The following is a 19,522-nucleotide window of genomic DNA, read 5'->3' as shown; positions in this document are numbered from 1 at the left end:
GTTTTGTTATATACAGCAAAAAACCATTCATTTGTCAGTGTGTGTGTGGATGCCGTTCGATTGTGGTGTATGTGTTGTGTTTTTTTTTGAAATAAAATTTTGTTATTGTTTTTGTTGTTAAGAATTTATTGTTCCACATTGAATTTGTTTCAATTTTTTTATTCGTTTAAAAATTTTTTCATTTAATTCGTCAATCAAAGGAAAAAATTCGTGCGCATTCATCATATACTATTTATTCGCGCCCATTTTTATTCATATACACATCACACACGTGTTGCATATTTCATCATTGAAGAATTCCAGAATAAGTGTAAACAAACACAAAAAGGACGGACATTCACATGAACATTCAAAAAAAAATTGAATGTAACATCAATGATAATTTTCTTTGTTTGTTTTTGAATTAATTTTCGTTAACCCAATATTTTTACTTGTGACAAGAACTTTATTCCACAAACGGATAAATTAATTGAATTATTACGATTTTTGTTTGTTTTTGGCTATCGTTGTTATATGTTTTGTTTTGTTTATTCTGATTGTGATAAATTTTTTTTTCGTTAAAAAGTGAAATTTTAATTCATCAGTGGAAAGAATTGGATCATCATTATCATCATCATCATCAACTCTTCTGATTCAAATATTTATAATGTTGTTGATATAGAAATATATGACAACCGGAAGTATCGTTATGATGACCCTTCAACAACAACCGGCTACAAATGCATCCGCATTAGCCATATCTTCAGCTACAATTTCAGCCCATAATATAAATAATAATAATAATAATAGTAATAATAATAATTCAATGATTAATGGTAATCAATCAAATAATAATAATAATAATAATAATAATGGTATTATTGGACATCGTTTTGAAGAAACACGATTAGAATTAATACGGCTACGACGTACAAATGATTATTTCCGTGAAACATTAGCCACACATGAACATTTGATTCGATTATTGGAAGGTATACGAGAATGTCTTGAACGTCGTAATGATGATTTAATGGAAATTTGTACATGCAAAAATTTCTTACGTCCAGAATTTGCTCAAGAATTGGATAGTAAAGATTTATTAAAAGATTTATATACACAATATTATCAGGCAAAACATGGATTGCCTGTAAATCTATCATTAACTTCTGGATCATCCGATCTTTCATCATCATCATCGTCGTCGTCATCATCATCACCTACAAGTAAAATATCAAATGGTCATTATCATGGAAGAAAATCGCCATTTTTATCAAAATCATATCTTGATAATAAACGTACAACACCACCAAGAGTGGATACAACACAATCATTATCCACATCGCCAAGTTCAACATCGAAATCATCACCAACGACAACGACTACGAATAATTCCCATCATGCACATAAGATCATACCGACATCACCATGCGGTTCATCATCATCATCATCATTATCGTTATCGCCATCAACAACAACCACCTTCTCTTCCTGTTCAACGACAACGAAACCACCCGCACAACAATCACATCATTATCAACGAGATATTGAATCTATAGATGTATCATCCTTATCATCATCAGCAGCCGCTATTTTAACGATCTCGGCTGCATTAGCCGAAATGGCAAATAATGGTCAGAAAAATGGTCAGAAAAATCGAACATCATCAACATCATTCTATGAACAAGCTAAAAAAGCAACAGCAGTTTTACAAGCCGCAGCTACCTCATCATCATCTACAACAACAACTGCAACAAATATCTTTAAACATGATTCGACATCAAATTCCATTCAAAATGATGATTCAAATTCTTCACATTCAATACAAGATAATTTTGTCATGACTACTGATAGTAATGGTTGTCGTGGCTCAAATCCTCAAAATGTTATCGATGATGAATGTTCGCAAGATAATGTTGATAATGAAAATAATGATGACGAAGATCAAAAATATTCGATAAACGGTAAATCGTTGGTTATTGATGATAATTCATCATCAATAGATAATGAAAAAATTAATCATAGTCACCGTAATAATAATCCTAATGATTATGATGAAGATGATGAAAATGTTGAAATTGAAATTGATGATGATGATGATGATGATAGAAAATTTAATGGGACTATCCAATCATCAACAACAACATTACCAATATCAATGATTGTAAAGAATGAAGATGAAAGTAATGATGCAATAACAACAAAATCAATGAATACCGATGTGGATACAGATACCGATATTGGCAATCAAACAATTGCACGTCCATCAAGACTACCGATACTTAAATCGATGCTATCACCTGGTGATGATGATACAATAATGACCGAAGAAAAAATTGGTATGTTATTCTGATTTTTCCGTTTTATTTTTCCTTGTAGAAAAGCCTTTTTTATGCTCTTATAGAAATGATTACAGGTTTTATTTGAAAAAAAAATATTTCTGATTTTTTTAAATTGGAAAATCACTAATCATCAATTTGAATTTTATTGAAATTCATTAACAAAACCAAATAACTAGAGTTACCTTCGATTTTTTCTTAGGAAACAAAATCAAGGTAAACCTAGTTTGGATAAACATTATAACAACAACAACAAAATATGACAATTTTTCAGACACGCAAATTATTATTGAAATCACAAAGAGGAAATATTTTTCATATGTTTCATCCATCCATTCAATTTATGTTATCAATGTATTAGACGCGTTGTCCAGGTTTTTTTCCTTGATTTTTTCTGTTTATCATCATCTTTATCATCACTATTTTTCACTTCACTTTAGATGTTTTGCATTGAAATTCTATCCGATTTTTTTCTGGTTCGATTGTTTTTTATACCTGATTTATTTTTGTATCAGTTTTGTATTTGTTTATATGTGCAACATGTGCTAATGTAGATTTCCTTTGAAACGATTTATCGAATTTCTGTTATATCATATAAGTAGGAAAAGAAAAACTTAACCATCACATAATTATCATATATGGTAAATGATGGCAATTTCTTTTCTTTTTTTTTAATTGTGCAAGTAATAATGATGATGATAAGAAACGTTACTATGTTGTTGGGTACTCTACTCTACTAACCCGATGCTCTTTCAACTAGATTCTTTATTTCAGGTCAACTGACGGGTATCATAACTCGAATTGAGGTCAACCGTAAAAAGAAAAATAAAACAACGACAAAAAAAAAAAATCTTGTTGTTACTGGTTATCGACGGTTAAGGTGGTCATGGATGGTGGCCATTCTCATTCGATCGACCTTTTTTTTCATTTCGATCATATCTTTTACGTTGATTGTTGATCATTCAATCATCGTCTGCATATGATATATCGATGTTGATTATGTAGCCGGTTTTTTTCTGGTTACCCAACTACCTAAATTCATTATATAAGGAAAAATTCATTTTTTAAATCAAAAAAAAACTTCAAATATTTTATATTGTAGGCTAATAAAATTTATTATGAAAATAATAATGAAAAATAGGTGAGAAATATTGTCGAGAGAAGAAAGCGGATATATATCAAGAAAAAAATTCCTTTCAATTTTGATCGAATAGCTGACGATTTTTAGGCATTATTAATCTTTAGTTCTAAAATTATACCAACCACCTACCTTATCAATTCTTCCTACACTTTTTTCATAATAATAATTTTTTTTTCGGTGCATTTTCATCATCATTTTCGTTTATCTAAACTATATTCAATAATATTGACCAATAATCCAATAAATGAGCTTTTTTTTGTTTTCTTTTAATAATATGTTCATTTACTTAAAACAAAATGATAGTAATTAAAAATAAAGTACAAACTTAAATGTATCAGTGTAAATAGGCGTCAAATATTCCATTCAAATATTGTTTTTTTTTCAATTCTTACACCCCCATCTTCAAAAGTCAATCTCCAAATGTTGTTTAATCTGTTTTACTAAGGTTAAACAAAAATGAAGATAAGCAAAAGAATTTTTCTCCATTTTAACATTTTATTCAATTTGAATAATATCTCCATGACATATCTTCTTTGAGATTATAAATGAAAAGAAATGCAAAAAAGTTACGCGTTTATTTATTTTTAAAATTCAATATCTAAAGTATACACAACAAATACGCCTAATATGCAATGATCATACAGACAAATAGCATAAAGTATGTATGATCACGATCCTCAACCATATTGATTTGGTGTTTATTTCTTTAATATATGTCACACAATTACCTTGACACATGGACTAATTTTTGGACACCATCATTACATTACCATCGATGATGATGATGATGATGATCATCGTCATAATTATCAAAAAATGACGGTCATAATATATACGATACATACAATCATAGATTGTATAGGATCTAAATAAAATACTATGCCAGTATATTTTACAGTGGGAAGAGTTTTGTGTCGATCATGATGATTATGATAGTGGTGGTGGTGGTGGTGGTTGTGTCCTCAATCACACAGGGTACAAAAACCGGTGTGTTTGTAATAGAAAGAGTGTTGTTGGTCATTCATGGCGTCATGATTATTGTACATTCTCATGTGATGCAGCTTCTATATCTATGTGTGCGTTTGAAATGTGTCTGCTGTTGAAATTTCGGTTTTTAGGGTATGAAATGCTATGAATGAAAGAAAAATAAAATTGAGGTCAACCATTTTTTTTTCTTGGAAGCAAACCAAACGAACCGAATTGAAACAAACCGAAGCCAAGCCAAGTTGGCTCCCTAAATATCTTCAAATAGAGTTGGAATGTAGAATATATGTGTATTCGTGCTTTGTTGCATAGTGTTGTATGTGCATATTTAAGCGGTACTTTAATTTCGTAACTTGTTTTTTGCTACCCTGATTATTCATTTTGTATTTGAATAAGTATGAAAATATAAATTTCTAAATAAAAGAGAGGGTTTTAAGTTATTTTTGATTACTCGATCGATTTTATCGATTTATATAAACAAACCAATGAAATCAGGTTAAATTGTTATCTATGTGGGGGTTGATTTTGTTTATCAACGATGCCTTTTTCTCTCTTTTGTGATCGGATTTGATAACTTTATATGGGCATGCAATTCGTATGATTTATTATTGGGTTAACTCTCTCTCCCTCTTTCTCTCTTACCCTTATGTGTTTTCTTTGCCTTTTTATTAGTTACGAATCAAGAAAATTTTATTTAGAATAGATGATCTTTCTGTGAAATACTTATAATTATCAATAGGGTGTTTTGATTTGGATGATTGTCAATGTTGATTTTGTATGTCTACTTGTTGATCCACATTTACAATGTAACAAAAAGATTAACATTTATTACATTGTGAAAGTGATTTCAACTTCCTTGATGATGATTTACAATAGGATCTGTTATTCAATCATTATTATCATAATCATCAGTCATTGTTATATCATTCAATCAATGATATATTTTTATTGATTGATCGATTAGTAATAGATTAAGATCCAGATTCAAATCATGAAGACGTCAAGTGATGATGATCAATGAAATAATGTATGACTAATAAACTAAATGTGTGAATCAATTAATAATTTTTCTTCCTAATTCTTAATTTGTTTGAGATCAAATTGAAAGAAAATAATATTGTTTGGGTATTTCACAATGGAAATATCTTGTTTTTTCGGATTTTATTATTTCAACATAAATGATTAAACTCAAGAGATTATTATGATGTTTAGATCAATTGTTAGAATATAAGTAAAGGTAGATGGGCTGAAAACTGGTTGATTAAAGGGTACTGAGATGTTGACAAAATGATTACATCATGAACGTAATAATCATTATTTAATCATTGAAGATTATAATAATAATCTTGTTGGTTTCGCTCGATGATGATTTTGTTAATTTGGAAAATTTTATTTCTATTCTTTTTTTTGCCGTCGTCGTTGTAGATTTTTCTGTTTGTATAAGCCAAAAGAAGGGTTCCCATTGTCTTTATAATGTGATTGATTGTTGTTGATTTATTGCTTAAACAACATCTGGAAAAATCCCAGAAATCATTGTTGCTTGCTGATAATGATGCCGTTGGTGATGTAGGAAAAAACAAGGGTATACATCGATCTTATGATGATTACCAACCACACAACTACTTTGAATGAAGAAGAAAATTATTTGTGAATCCTTGCATAGATTGACATAAATTTGTCATCAATAATTTTTTTTATGATATTCATCGTTTTCATAACTTCCTTGTTTCGCTTATGTTAAATAATAATAATAATAAAAAGATTCATTTGACGATTATTATTGTTTTTTCCCATGATAGATCAATAATGATTTATTATTGTTTCAAATAACTAACATACCTAACCCGAAAAAAATATCTAAGGTGTATAATTATTGCATCTATGAATTGAAAGGGGTTAGGATGAGAGTAGGTGAAAAAAAATGCAACTACACAATCAAGATTATTAACTTAAAGAAAACAAAATGGAAAAAAAATTTGATCGCGCCCAGCCATTCAAGATTTTGCAAAAAAAAAGTTACGTTTTTCCACCCTTCATTGATAACACAAACACACACACCCATTCTTCTCAATTGGTAAAAACATAGAAGATTTGATATCCATCAATTTACTTTGTACGTTTTATATAAAGCTAATAAATGTTTCTGTTGTGGTTGCTTGACCTAAATTCTATATTTTTCTTTATTTTTCTTCTTTTAAAATGTAATCGACATAAAAAAGAAGAAGAAAAATTTCTAGTTTTTTTTATATTGCTGCTGAATCGTATGGTTTATTATAATTTTCATGTGAATGAATGTATAACAGGCAAACATTCCAAAAATGCTATATACATTTCATTTTAATAAAAAGTGAATCCTTTCGATCATTTGCATTATTGCAAAGGTCAACGATACAACAAAATTTTTTTCAAAAAACATTAATTTTGATGAATGATATTAATCTAATCAATCAATTCTAATGATGATGATATTTTATACAAAATCGAATCATGTTTTATTGTATTGATCAAAAAAAATGTAAATGCCAATGTATTTTGTACATATAGAACAACATAAAGTTTATCATATTATGTATTATATAGTGGAGAGGGTTATTTCAGATAGTCGAGTATAATGAGAACGAATAAAAAAGAAGCAAACAAGCAAGATAGCCACCGTTCTCACCTTGATCTAATTTTCTTTATTCCCAATCTGTTTTTTTGCATTATTTTGTTTTACCAAAGTATTCATACAGTTCATTTCTCTACCTCCTTCGTTATTTACAATGGATATGGCTTCCAATATCAGCCAAAAATATCTTTTGTTCATGTTATTAATGATAATAATATCATTTCAATTCCATAGTGACCGAATATTTTATAGAGAAAATAAAATATATAACGTGTGAATGAATAACAATATATAATATAAAAAATATTAGATTATCTTGAAAGATCACGTTAAAAACAAATCATATAGATAATTATAATGAGAATCTGAGGTGGACCTTGATTCACTATTCCCATTTTTTTTCTATTCAAAAATTGTTCTTATCATTCTATGCTTTTACTTTAATTTTTGTTGTTGTTGTTGTTGTTTGATTTCATTTCATTTTGTCTGATCATTTCTATGTTTATAATCTCAATAAATATTGGACTCAATCTTTTGGTTTGATTCTTTCGAATTATCATTTTTTTTTTGTTCATTGTGTCTATATCAACTTTTTTTTCTCGATCATTTAATGGGCTAGATTTGAATCAGTTTTATTTTGTTATTGTTGATGTAAAAAATCATAGATTTTATTCCGGATCCTCATTTCTTATACATTTATCTGATAATGAACCTGAAATTTTTTGTTTACTCTTATTCGTAGTCTTAAGATAAGATAACTTTTTTTTCTCTTTTTCTTTGCACTCATTTAATTTTGTATCCGTTGGATCAGTAATTGCAATAAAGCTAAATCAACCGGAAAAGATATAAATTTTTTGGGAAAAAGAAAATATTGAATTATTTACATTCAATTATAATTACATTCATAATATCAATCCAAAATTTTGAATCAAATTGAATAAAAAACAAATCTTATCAATTGTTTCAATTGTTGCCAAACATGTAAGCAAAATAAACATTGATATTTTATAATCAACTAAATAAAATTAATGATTTTTCATCATTTTATAAACTTTTTTAAAACAATCTTATCATCAACCATTGCGTAACTTTGCTAAAATGCTAAAATATTTGCTTTTTATACATAGTGTATCAATCATCGTTATAATCCTGTTTAATGATGAGTATAATACAACAACACGGATATATCAATACCTGTTGTCCATGGAATGATAATATAAAGCCATTTTTTTCATTACATTTATTTGTTTTGGTTGTATTTTTGAACTTTTTTTTTCTATAATCTGTTGATGCAGAAAAATGAAAATGATTAGAATTTTTTTTTAATTAACAAAAAGGTATTTATACACGAAAAATTTCGTAAAACATTCATTTATTATACAAACATAATGATCATATCAATGTTTTGTTGTTGCTGTTGTTGAATGATTCTATTTTAAAATTTATTTGTTTTCCTTTTCCCTTGTTTTTATAGTCGCTATTATGAACATGATCACATAGCTAACATTATTTTCGATTTAATATTTTGGGAAAAAAATTAATATTTTCTTCACTGGGATAGTTTCACAAAAAAAATTCCTTATTACAAACAATTTACCTAACGATCTATTGAAACATTGATAATGTTATTTTCAAAATCATGTAGGTGTTTGTTTTAAAGTTCATATTTTAATAATTAATATTTATTGCCATTTATTTTCCAATACTATTTAGATACTATAGTTGTTTTAAGGTTATATTCATTGTATTTTCATTTTGTTTTCGTATTGATAAAATTATTACATAACTTATAATCATTTCATATTTTTTGTTGTTGTTGTTGCTCGTTTCGTTTTTTTTCAAACAAAAATTGTTCCAATCAATGAACCAATCGAAATTTTTTACCAATTTTGTTGTTTATAAACATAAACAAACACACACACACTTTCCATTATCATCTAATAATTTTGTTTTTCACTTTTACGTTCCATATGATTTCATTCTGTTTTTTTCTGGTTACCGATTTTTGGCCATTATCATTTTTTTTTCGTTACCCGCTTATTTTGGGGTGTGCCGGTGTATTAGTGTGTGTGTTCGAATGTTTTTTTTCTCACTCAAATCCTTTTTGTGAATGAATGATTGAAATAATGATTATGGAATTATATATTGACAAATTTCTTTCAAACCACTTTGATAATTGTCAATCGACAACAACCAAAGTTACTTGTTACCAATCACACTTGGTTTGATTGATTGATAATGTCGTGTGTGTCGGTTGGTTGGTTGTTTGGTTATTTTATTTTTTTTCCATTCGTTCTGTGTCACTATTGCTAGAAAAAATTCACCCGTTCATTGATTGTTGTTCGTCATTTGTTTCCTGATTTCATTGTTTTCTCTCATTGTATTTTAACCTATATATTCAGGTCACATCGGTATATAAAAAAAACAACGACAATTCTATTGCTTTAACGAATGGAATTGTTTTGATTTGTGTTTATCATGGAATTCATTGTTTTAGTAAACCAAATTGAAAAAACAATGTTTGAGTTTAAGACATCTTTAGCTATGTCGTCAGTTAATTTAAAATAAAAAAAATTCATTTTATTCGACAAAGTAAAAGAATTTGTGTACTTAGTACCGAAAGAGTTAATAACGGTGAGAAAGTTGTGCCAAAAAGCACGCGTTTTCAATGGCCTTAATATTTGTCAATTTAAGTTTTTTTTCCATTCACTGTTCTATCATAATTTGATTTTTCAGTCACCCAATTTTTTTGGCACCTCTTTTCTTGGCATATAAACATCCCCAATTTATCGTTACTGTAAAAAAAGTAAATGTATTTGTTTGTGAAGAACCCTGATGAAATCTATCTCATTATCAAATGATGGTTGAACGTTTCATTGATCTCATTCCGTTGTTGTCGGTTTGATGCCATCATAATCATCATTATGATGAAGTGATAATGTCCGGGTTTCTCCTTCAAGATTGATATAGCATATAGATGATGATTATTTTTTGTTTCTTTTTTGTTGTAGAAGATGATAACAGTTATATTCATAAAAAGTTAGCTATGTGAACATTTGAATGTAGTAGATTGGTCGATCCCTTTTTTTTCTTGATCTTTGGTCTTTTTATCGTTGAAAAAATCCATATTCACTGATTAGGCAATGAATCGTCACGATTAAACTCGTGGGTTTATGCTTAAAAGTGTTTTCTATCTCTTCTTAAAGTTTTATTTCGATGTAAGAGTGATGGTTGCTAAAGTGATGCTATAGTTTTCTGTCCTAATTTTCAAATACTATACACCATTTCATCAACAAAAAAAATGATGATTATGATGGCGACATACCAAATAGACATTTTGTTTGTTTGTAAACAAAGAAAAATATTATAGAGGAAACTAGCGTAACTTGGCATAGCTCTATTTCTATCTATCTATTCGCTATACATCGACCATCTTGTTGCTCATGCTGTTAAATAAAATTGAAAATCGTAATACATTTATACAATCAACAATGATATAAAGTCAGAGTAGTGTGATGAAATTAAATGAAAAGAAAAAGGTAATATGACAAAAAAAAAGCTCAAACACACGCAATAATGTGTCACGTTCTTTTTGGTAGATTTTCTTTTCTGCTTTATCCTCTTTTTCTTTTTCAAAAGATCTTTTTTATCGGTTAATATACTATTGGATATTCTCTTAACATAAATAAATGAATCTGAACAACAAAATGTCTTTAGTAAGAAAAAAACAGTTGAAACTGTCACAAACATTCTTCGGGTGTAAAAAACAAGACTTCATCATCCATCCCAGAAGAAAAACCCTCATGAACAACGACGACGACGATGATGATGATGATGATGACGAAAATCTAAAAACATAACAAACAAACGAATGAAAATTCGGGCGAATAAAAACCATGGCAAATGACAGCAACGCGTTATTGCCATAATGTTTGTATGGTTTAACCTAGATTTTATTCTTCATCTATCAACAGTATGTGTTTGATTTTATATTTTCGGTTCGCCATTTCAAATTTCAATCATTTCCATTTCGATTTTGTTGATTTTTTTTCTGTTTTGAGATGATTAAAACAAAAAAAAATAGTGAATTTCTTGATCATTCATTAAACGAACCAAAATGTGAAAATGTATTTGTAATCGTGATCGAAAATCTAAAACGCTCCCAACTGAGTTGCTTAACAGCTTAGCCAGACTCAAAATAAGGGTTTTAACAGTTTTTTTCTTGATTCGTTTATATTTAGTTGTTTGTTGTTATTCTGTAATGTCTATTTTATGATTCAAAGAAATTATTAAAGTGAAAATACAAACAAACAACATGGCATTCATACAAATTTACTGATTCTATGTTGGGTTCTTTGTTGTTTATTTATACATTGATCAAGCAAGGATGATGACTTACTATATTTGGCCCATAATTGAATTATTATGGCCATTATTATTTTCTATAAATGAGTTTGGATAATCAAAAAAATTGAATAAAAAAAAGATTCCTAATCTGTTTTTTTCTTCTTTAATAATTTATATCATCATATAATATATCACCACAATCAAAAAAAAAAAAAATATGTATTAATTATCAATTACAATTAAAAGCAATCAATCTCAATACTATACCTATAGCTTAATACAATCATATAGATAAAACTGAAATGAAAAAAAATTAGGTCATCATTCATTTGGCAACGAGAAAATGCCATCAAATAATAATAATAATGGTGTGAATACGCCGCTATGATGATGATGATGATGATGAACAAAAAATGAGTCCGTATTTTGGTTTTGTTTTTTTTTTGATCATAATAGGGCTGATAGCATAGCAATCCATAGCTGAAAAAACACGTGAAATAATAATAAAAATTGATGATAAAAAAAAGAGACAAAAATTATAATGTTTTATCGAAAAAAAATTTCTCTGAAACATCTACTAATGATGATGAACCAGAAATCTGAATGCTAACAACAGCGAGACACAAATAACAAATTATTATTTTGGTATTGATGAACAAAAAAAGGCAGGAAAAAAAATGATGGAATGCATGACTTGTGATTATCAACATCTATCATATATATTTAAAATATTTATGTATGTGACTTGACATGATGCAAATGATGTATATGGGTCGATAGGTCGATTTGATTAACATGTTTATCATGGATACTGATGATGATGGTATTACGTGTGTAAATTATATTATATTTTTTTGCATTTGTTTTGTCTTGCTTGATTTTATCATTTTTTTTCGTATGATTATTTTGCAACAAAGAATTTAATGAAACGGATATGAAAATGCTCTTGTTGATTAAATATTTAAATGATAATTTATAATTCTAACTATAAATCAGCAGGTTTTATGAGATCTTTTAAGAAATACCATATAAATTCATTTGTAACGGCATGTCAATTTATGAATGATAGATTTTTATTTTAACATTTCTTGTTGTTCTAATTGAAATACAACAGGTCAATTCTTCCTTTTTGTCTGTTGAAAAATTTAAAAATGAAAATTTTTTTCTCCCCCTTTTCTGTCTGATGTAACCGTTATTAACTCGTTCGCTACCAGCGCTTGAGAAACAAATCTTTAACCACAGCCCATTGAATTTTTTATAATAGAACTTTGAATGGCAATGATTTTAAAACCAACGCATATTTGTAAAAATAATTATATAAGAAATTTGAAAAATCTAATCGATAAATAAATGTAAAATCTTAAACGACGAGTATTTGCATTTATGTAAAAACAAAAACGACGCATTTTTGATCAAATGTGAATACAAAAACCAAGCATATTCGATCTAATGTAAAAACAAAAACGACGCATTTTTGATCAAATGTGAATACAAAAACCAAGCATATTCGATCTAATGTAAAAACAAAAACGACGCAAATTCGATCAAATGTGAATACTAAAACCAAGCATATTTGCTTAAATGTAAATACAAAAACGACGCATATTTGCGTCGTCGGGCTCAAAATAAAGAACTAAAACGACGCACATATGCGTCGCTGGTAGCGAACCTGTTAATATTACATAGACATTTACATGCATAGGTATCAACATCAATGTCCATCATTGTGTATCCTTTCCCGCCCGTTGTAATATCATCATCATCATCATGCGATCCTATTATCTAGTCGTTTTTTTCGGTGTCTTCTTCCTTTTGTTACTATGTGTTATGCTTTTTCTTCATTCGTTTGTTCTATAAAATTGAATTTATTTTCCACTTGGTTTATTTTGTTTAAAAAATGAACTCGCTTCCTATATTCTCGTTTGTCTTTCGTTTTTTTTCTCTTACTTTTTTTTCCCAGTTCCCATTGTTGAACAAACATCCAACTGGATTGGTTTAGCTGAAACATTTGTTTTGTTGTTGCTTTTGTTTGTGGTTACCATACCATATGACAAATGTAAATTTTTAAATACAATACATATTATTTGAGTTGAATTTTGTTTTCAAATGAGAATTGACCCAGAATCCGTATTCAAAGTGAAATGTAAAGCCAAATTTCTTGTTTCATTTGATCATATAATAAAATAACGGTAACAATGATAGCGGTTATGTGGTGAATTTTTATTATTTTCTAATCTGATTATTCTATTTAATGTAATGAGATAATAGCAAAAATAACAAAATAAGATGAGTAGTTGAAACTTTTCTTCATTTTTTCTTTTAGTTTTTCGAAATAGAAGTTCCTTTTTATCAAAAACCATTTGAACTATGTATGATGTGTGTGTGCAACTTTTTTGCCTGTTTTTCCCGATCTCGAATAAAGGTGTAAGATGATGATGATAGTTGTGTAGACAACAAACAATTGAATTGGACCAACAGAAAGTTGTTCGGATTGTTGTAAAAAAAAGGGAAGTTAGCATACTTAGCTGGCCATCATCATCATCATCTTCAGGTCAAGCTTTTGCAGGCGTTTTCTTTATTCCGTATTGATGATGATGATGATGATGACCCGTACTCCGGACAATAAAAAAAAGAAAAATGAAAAAATCAGCCCGAAAAAAAAGAGACAATAGAAATGCGAAGGAAGATGATAATGATGATGGCCATCTTATTATGACAATCGATGGTGTTCTTGTGTATTGAAGTTGAAACTTATAAATTTTACTCTTTTTTTTCAATTTCGTCTTTAGGCTGTTATTCAAATGAAAGTGAAGGTGATTCGGTGATTTTAGTTGAATATTTTATGTATTTTTTACTGTTAACCAGATTGAATGAAAGACAACTTTTTTTTATCCATTAAGAACATGCTGATGATGATGATGATCATTATTATTATGGTTGTTACTAGATCGGTTTGTGTATCTATGTGTTTTATGTGCGTGCATGAACTCCAACGTAATTGATGTTTGTCTTCTTTTCTGTTATATTTCATATGTAACGCGTAGTAACAATAATAACAGGTGAACCTCGAAAGAGGTCGACAACAACATATCTTGTTGTCCTGGATGGATGGTTGCACCGAGGTATAGGATAGCTTAACGTGCGATCCATGAACAACGAATTCAAAAAAAGTCTATACACTTGTTGCTCGAATTGGTCAAGTCAAGCCAAAAAAGCCACATACACGCACACACATGAATGTGAATATACATCGATTTGGATCGATGTACATTTTCACATTCATTCGATCAGGTCATTTCTCTCCTGTTTTATTGTGAAATTCACTTGGCTCCCACACATGTACACATTGAATGAGAGACATTGTGTTTGTTTGGTACAATACATACATCGGAGAGTTGATCACCTGTTCGTTCTCAATTTCCCTTTTAGTTTGTTATAGTCGTTAATTTCAAAGTCCTTCCGCAATGGCCTGAATGATGATTATTATTATGACTTCAACTATACCACGATTATTGTGGTCTTGTTGTTGATGATGATAATGATGATGATGATGGTTGTTGTGGTTAATCTGTCACCGTTATATCGTCTTTTTTATTATATAATAATTCTTTTTTTTTGAATCTACATCGCCCATCAACGAGAATTTACACTTGTTATCAAATTTTCTTTTCAAATCAAATTTATGTACATGTAATTCAATTGTGCAACAGGTCGTCAACGACCTGAACATATAACTTCGGTGAATATAAATATACAAAAACAAACGAGCTTACAGACAACCATTATCATCATCATCATAATATAATAATAATAATGACTACATACCATGGCACCGATCTAGCAATTGTACACACACACACACAAGCCCATAAAGTAATGAATGATTGAATGAATGCTTATTCGTTCCATTTGGATTGTGTGTACACATTGAAGGATTGATTGAGGATGGGATGAAACATGAATGTTCCATTCAAGGATCTATTCATTACGTAATATAACAAATGCTTTGTCCTGATGATAATCATTCATGTATTTATGTATTTATGTAATGCTTGTGTTTCGAACAGTGTTGATGTTCAGATAGGCTGCCATGACTATAGAATATGATGCATGGTTTGGTGAACTCACTTTTACTATCGGTTGATGGTTGCAAAGTTGCAGCTGAATAGTTGTTCCATTTTTTTCTAATCGTCAAAGTCGTTGTTTCAAATCCTTGCCCAATTTTTCGATTAATTCAAGTATTATTTATGCTAAGGAATTTAATTTTTTTTTTTGTTATTTGATTGTAAAAACAACTCACATTAATGTGTAAATTTTACATAATAAATACGATTGCATAAGCGATTTCATTCCAAAATTACGAATTATCCATATATCTCATTCTTTTTATGTGAATAAAGTATCAAGAATCTGAATTTTCAAACACTTAAATTGTCGTTTATTATGATATATCTTGAGCTTGATAAAACCAAGGGATTTATGTCTTTCCTGACTCCATCATAAATCTAAAAATAAAACATCGTTTTTGTTGATTGAATATGAATAGACATTCAATGATTCGAATGATTTTTTATAGACAAATAAAGTTTTACGTCAACAATTTAGCGTATTCGCGAATTTGTTTCATAATGCGGAAGTCTATATTCGATACGATTTTTAAAAAAATATTAAGGATGGATTCATAGTTGAATGAATGAAAATGTTTTATTTGTCTATTCAGAGTTGTTTTTCTTGATAGACTAAATAACTGTTATTGAAGTCAGAATCATTCTGTTGTTCATAGTTTGCACAACTCTCATGCAACTTGTACATTTCTTTTTCTTTTCTTTCGTTTATAAATAGTAAAATTCTATTACTGAACATGGTAGGGTTTCCTATAGAATATATGCATCTAGTAATGATAATGATAAAAATAATGAAAAGATTTGTTGAATGAAATATGATCACAAAACCTTGAAATTTGTTGTTGTTTTGAATTTTTGTTTTTCATTTTGCATTCCTTCGAATTCATTTCATTTCCATAATTGCCTACTTGTTTTCAGAATTTGAATATCATATTTACTTTGATTTAAATTTTGCTTCCGATAATTTATTAATGATTTTGTTGTTGTTGTTGTATTTTTTCATACAGAAATAAATCTAAATCCGAATGAATTATTTTTCACCGGAAATGGTAATGATTGCCAGAATGGTAATTTAACCGATTTATCAAACAAATCAAATGGCGAACATTGTCTTAAGAATCGACCAACATCATCAGTATCAAACAATGATACGATAACTACATCATCAACGACAAATAATTTCAATGTTTCATCATCATCTAATGATAAATCCAATCATCATGAGATCGCATCATCATCGACAAACAATAATAATTCATTGGCAATGTCCAATGCTGCTGCTGCTGCAGCCGCATTAATAGCCGCAAATTTCCAACAAATTCATCCTCAAAGTATTGCTGCTTCTGCATCACCACCATCAGTGGTGGCATCCGTTTCTTCGAATCAAATACCCGGTGTAATTCCCGGCGGTCCTATCAGTAATCTTCGCATTGCATTATCGGCTACTGGATCATCTAATCGAAAATCACCAAATGTATCACCCAGTATGTTGGCCACGATTGCAGCAGCTAATGGTCTCAACATAAATATGGACGCTATTCGACCGCACAAATGTCATTGGCCTGAATGTAAATTTGCAACCAAAGATCGAAAAACATTACGCACACATATGAGAATACATACGAAAGAAAAACCATTCAAATGTTCATTTCCAAATTGTAGTTATGAAACAGGAGATCCTTCCAATTATAGAAAACACAAACGTCGACATATTGCTCATACAATATTTGCTTGCGATTATGAGGGCTGTAATTTTACTACGAACAAACCTGATTTTATGCAAAGTCACATAGCCATACATAAAGGGTAAGAACTGTTTCAAAATTTTGCTATATAATTAATTCTATTTTTTCTTAATTATTATTTATTGGCTCTAATAGATTAAAACCATTCTTATGTGATTTTGAAAATTGTTCCTCATCGTTTTATACACGATCAAAATTGGAAGCACATCGACGTAAACATCTTGCATCAGGAGAATTTCCAATGTCATTAACACATGTTGAAGATAAGGATAAACCGATTGTTTGTACCTATCCAAATTGTGGTAAACGTTTCATCAATGCTGCAGGTTTGGCTGGCCATGAAGTAACTCATTTGGCAACTCATAACAAATATGGCGCTTTCCTTGCGGAACATGAACGAGAAAAACCAGTTGTTTGTAATTTTCCTAATTGCGGTAAACGATTCCTAAATACTGCTGGCTTGGCTGGTCACGAAGTAACACATCGAAATTTTATTAGCCAGAATATGGGAGCCATATTTAAGAATTTAAGCTTTAATCAACTAAAATCATTAGGAATATTTTCAGTTGCCAATATGAAACAACAACAACAACAGCAGCAGCAGCAGCAAAACCAACAGAATGGATCAAATTCGCAACAACAACAATTACAACAACTTCAAGCACAATTATTAATGTCTGCAGTGCAGAAAGGAAATCAATCAATTCAATCGGAATCTCAACAAAAGAAATCGCTTTCAGGTAAACCTGGAGAAGTTATTGTTCTAGATATTTGATCAACTTGAATATACATTGTCACATCAAATGCTAACAGAACAAATACACATTGGTCTCATCATTTTATGGCTTAAAAAATGTGTCGATGTTAATAACATAATCATAATTCATTCATTAAATAAATCGAATTGTGTGTTTTTTTTCAACATTCAATTTATTTATACATATAAAAGAACTTGAGAAAAAATTGACAAACGAGGTGATAAATCAAGTGCAATTGTCCTAAATCATCATAGCACAATTCTTGAATTGTATAAATTTCTAGTTCAAACAATCGCACAAACTAAGTGCAATATATAGAATATAAGCGTGTGTTCCTTAAACGAATTTGATTCAATCATTGTTTCATAATCATCATTAACTGATCCGAATTGTTCATCATTTTCATTACAATAATGATTCAGTAGACAAATATTGAATTATATTTATTTTTTAATTCTTCTATATATAAACTAATGCTAAACTAATATAGTCACTCATAATGAATCAACTTATGTTTTTTTTGTTGTAAATATTTTCGAATTATTATCATCATTATTCTTATATAATTCCAAATTATCTTGTATATTATCTCATAAAAACATTATCAACAAACATCTTATCACATTCGATAAAATACAAAAAAAAGATTTATATATTTAAAGAAAAAGAGCTATCTTGTTTTGTTATTGTTTTGTGTGTGTGTTTGGTTTTTTTCTAACGCCTGCATACATTATCACAATATTTACCGTTGTTATATTTTTGTTTCCTTTTAAATTTTTCCTCCCATTTCTTTCTTTTTTTTTGGGGGGGTCTTTACATTACACTTTCTAATTGTTGTTGATTTTAATCAATTAATTAAATATATACCTGAATCTGTCCACATTTAAGACACACAAAAACACACAGATTTAATTTTAAGTTTGCTATGTTTTTTGCTTTTTATGCCTTATACACAGACATTAACACATTTACAACATAAACGCCTCTTAAATTGCTGTTTCGAAAAAAGGATTTTATTCTTTTTAAATGATTCTTTCGATCAATTTTTGTTTTCACAGACGTTTCTTTATTTATAACATTATCCGATGATCGAATCAGATAAATAGAGTAAATATCTATCATCTTGTACTTATTTCATAGGATTAATCTACAAAGCAAAAAACAAAAAACCAAATCAAACCAGCATCTGCCTGATTGTAAACGTTTTTCTACCATTCGAATAACAAAACACCCTTTTTCTGGTTGCCTTAATTTTGTTGTTGTTGTTGTTGTTTCAAATTTGATTCATTTTTTCTATTGATTCTATTGATCATGTTTTTCTTTTATATATTCACATTTTATTACTAATAACTGGCATTATTATCATTATTATCCATAACACACACACATACACATTTGCATATTTGTTTGTTATTGTTGTTGGAAATGACAGAAAATTTATTATGTATAATCATTTTTTTTGTCCGAAAACTTTCACACCAAATTAATAACTTAATAATA

At 28.9% G+C, this 19,522-nt stretch overlaps 1 protein-coding gene across 1 annotated transcript; it reads left to right on the top strand.

The window, feature by feature from the left end:
• LOC113791846 (uncharacterized) lies at window positions 1–18,894 on the top strand. Its single transcript, XM_075823422.1, has 3 exons — window positions 1–2,315; window positions 16,527–17,325; window positions 17,400–18,894. The coding sequence occupies exons 1-3, from the start codon at window positions 668–670 to the stop codon at window positions 18,037–18,039; spliced, it is 3,087 nt and encodes a 1,028-aa protein (XP_075679537.1). The 5' UTR covers window positions 1–667; the 3' UTR covers window positions 18,040–18,894.
• Window positions 18,895–19,522: the final 628 nt, after the last annotated feature.

This window comes from Dermatophagoides pteronyssinus, unplaced genomic scaffold (genome assembly GCF_027571235.1).
Source record: "Dermatophagoides pteronyssinus isolate colony J.1.1.1.1 unplaced genomic scaffold, Derpt_VIB-CSIC_2022.12 sq0028, whole genome shotgun sequence".
NCBI classification, from domain to species: Eukaryota; Metazoa; Arthropoda; class Arachnida; order Sarcoptiformes; family Pyroglyphidae; genus Dermatophagoides; species Dermatophagoides pteronyssinus.
The sequence above is the reverse complement of the archived record's forward strand: the minus strand, read 5'-3'. Positions and strand labels throughout refer to the sequence as shown.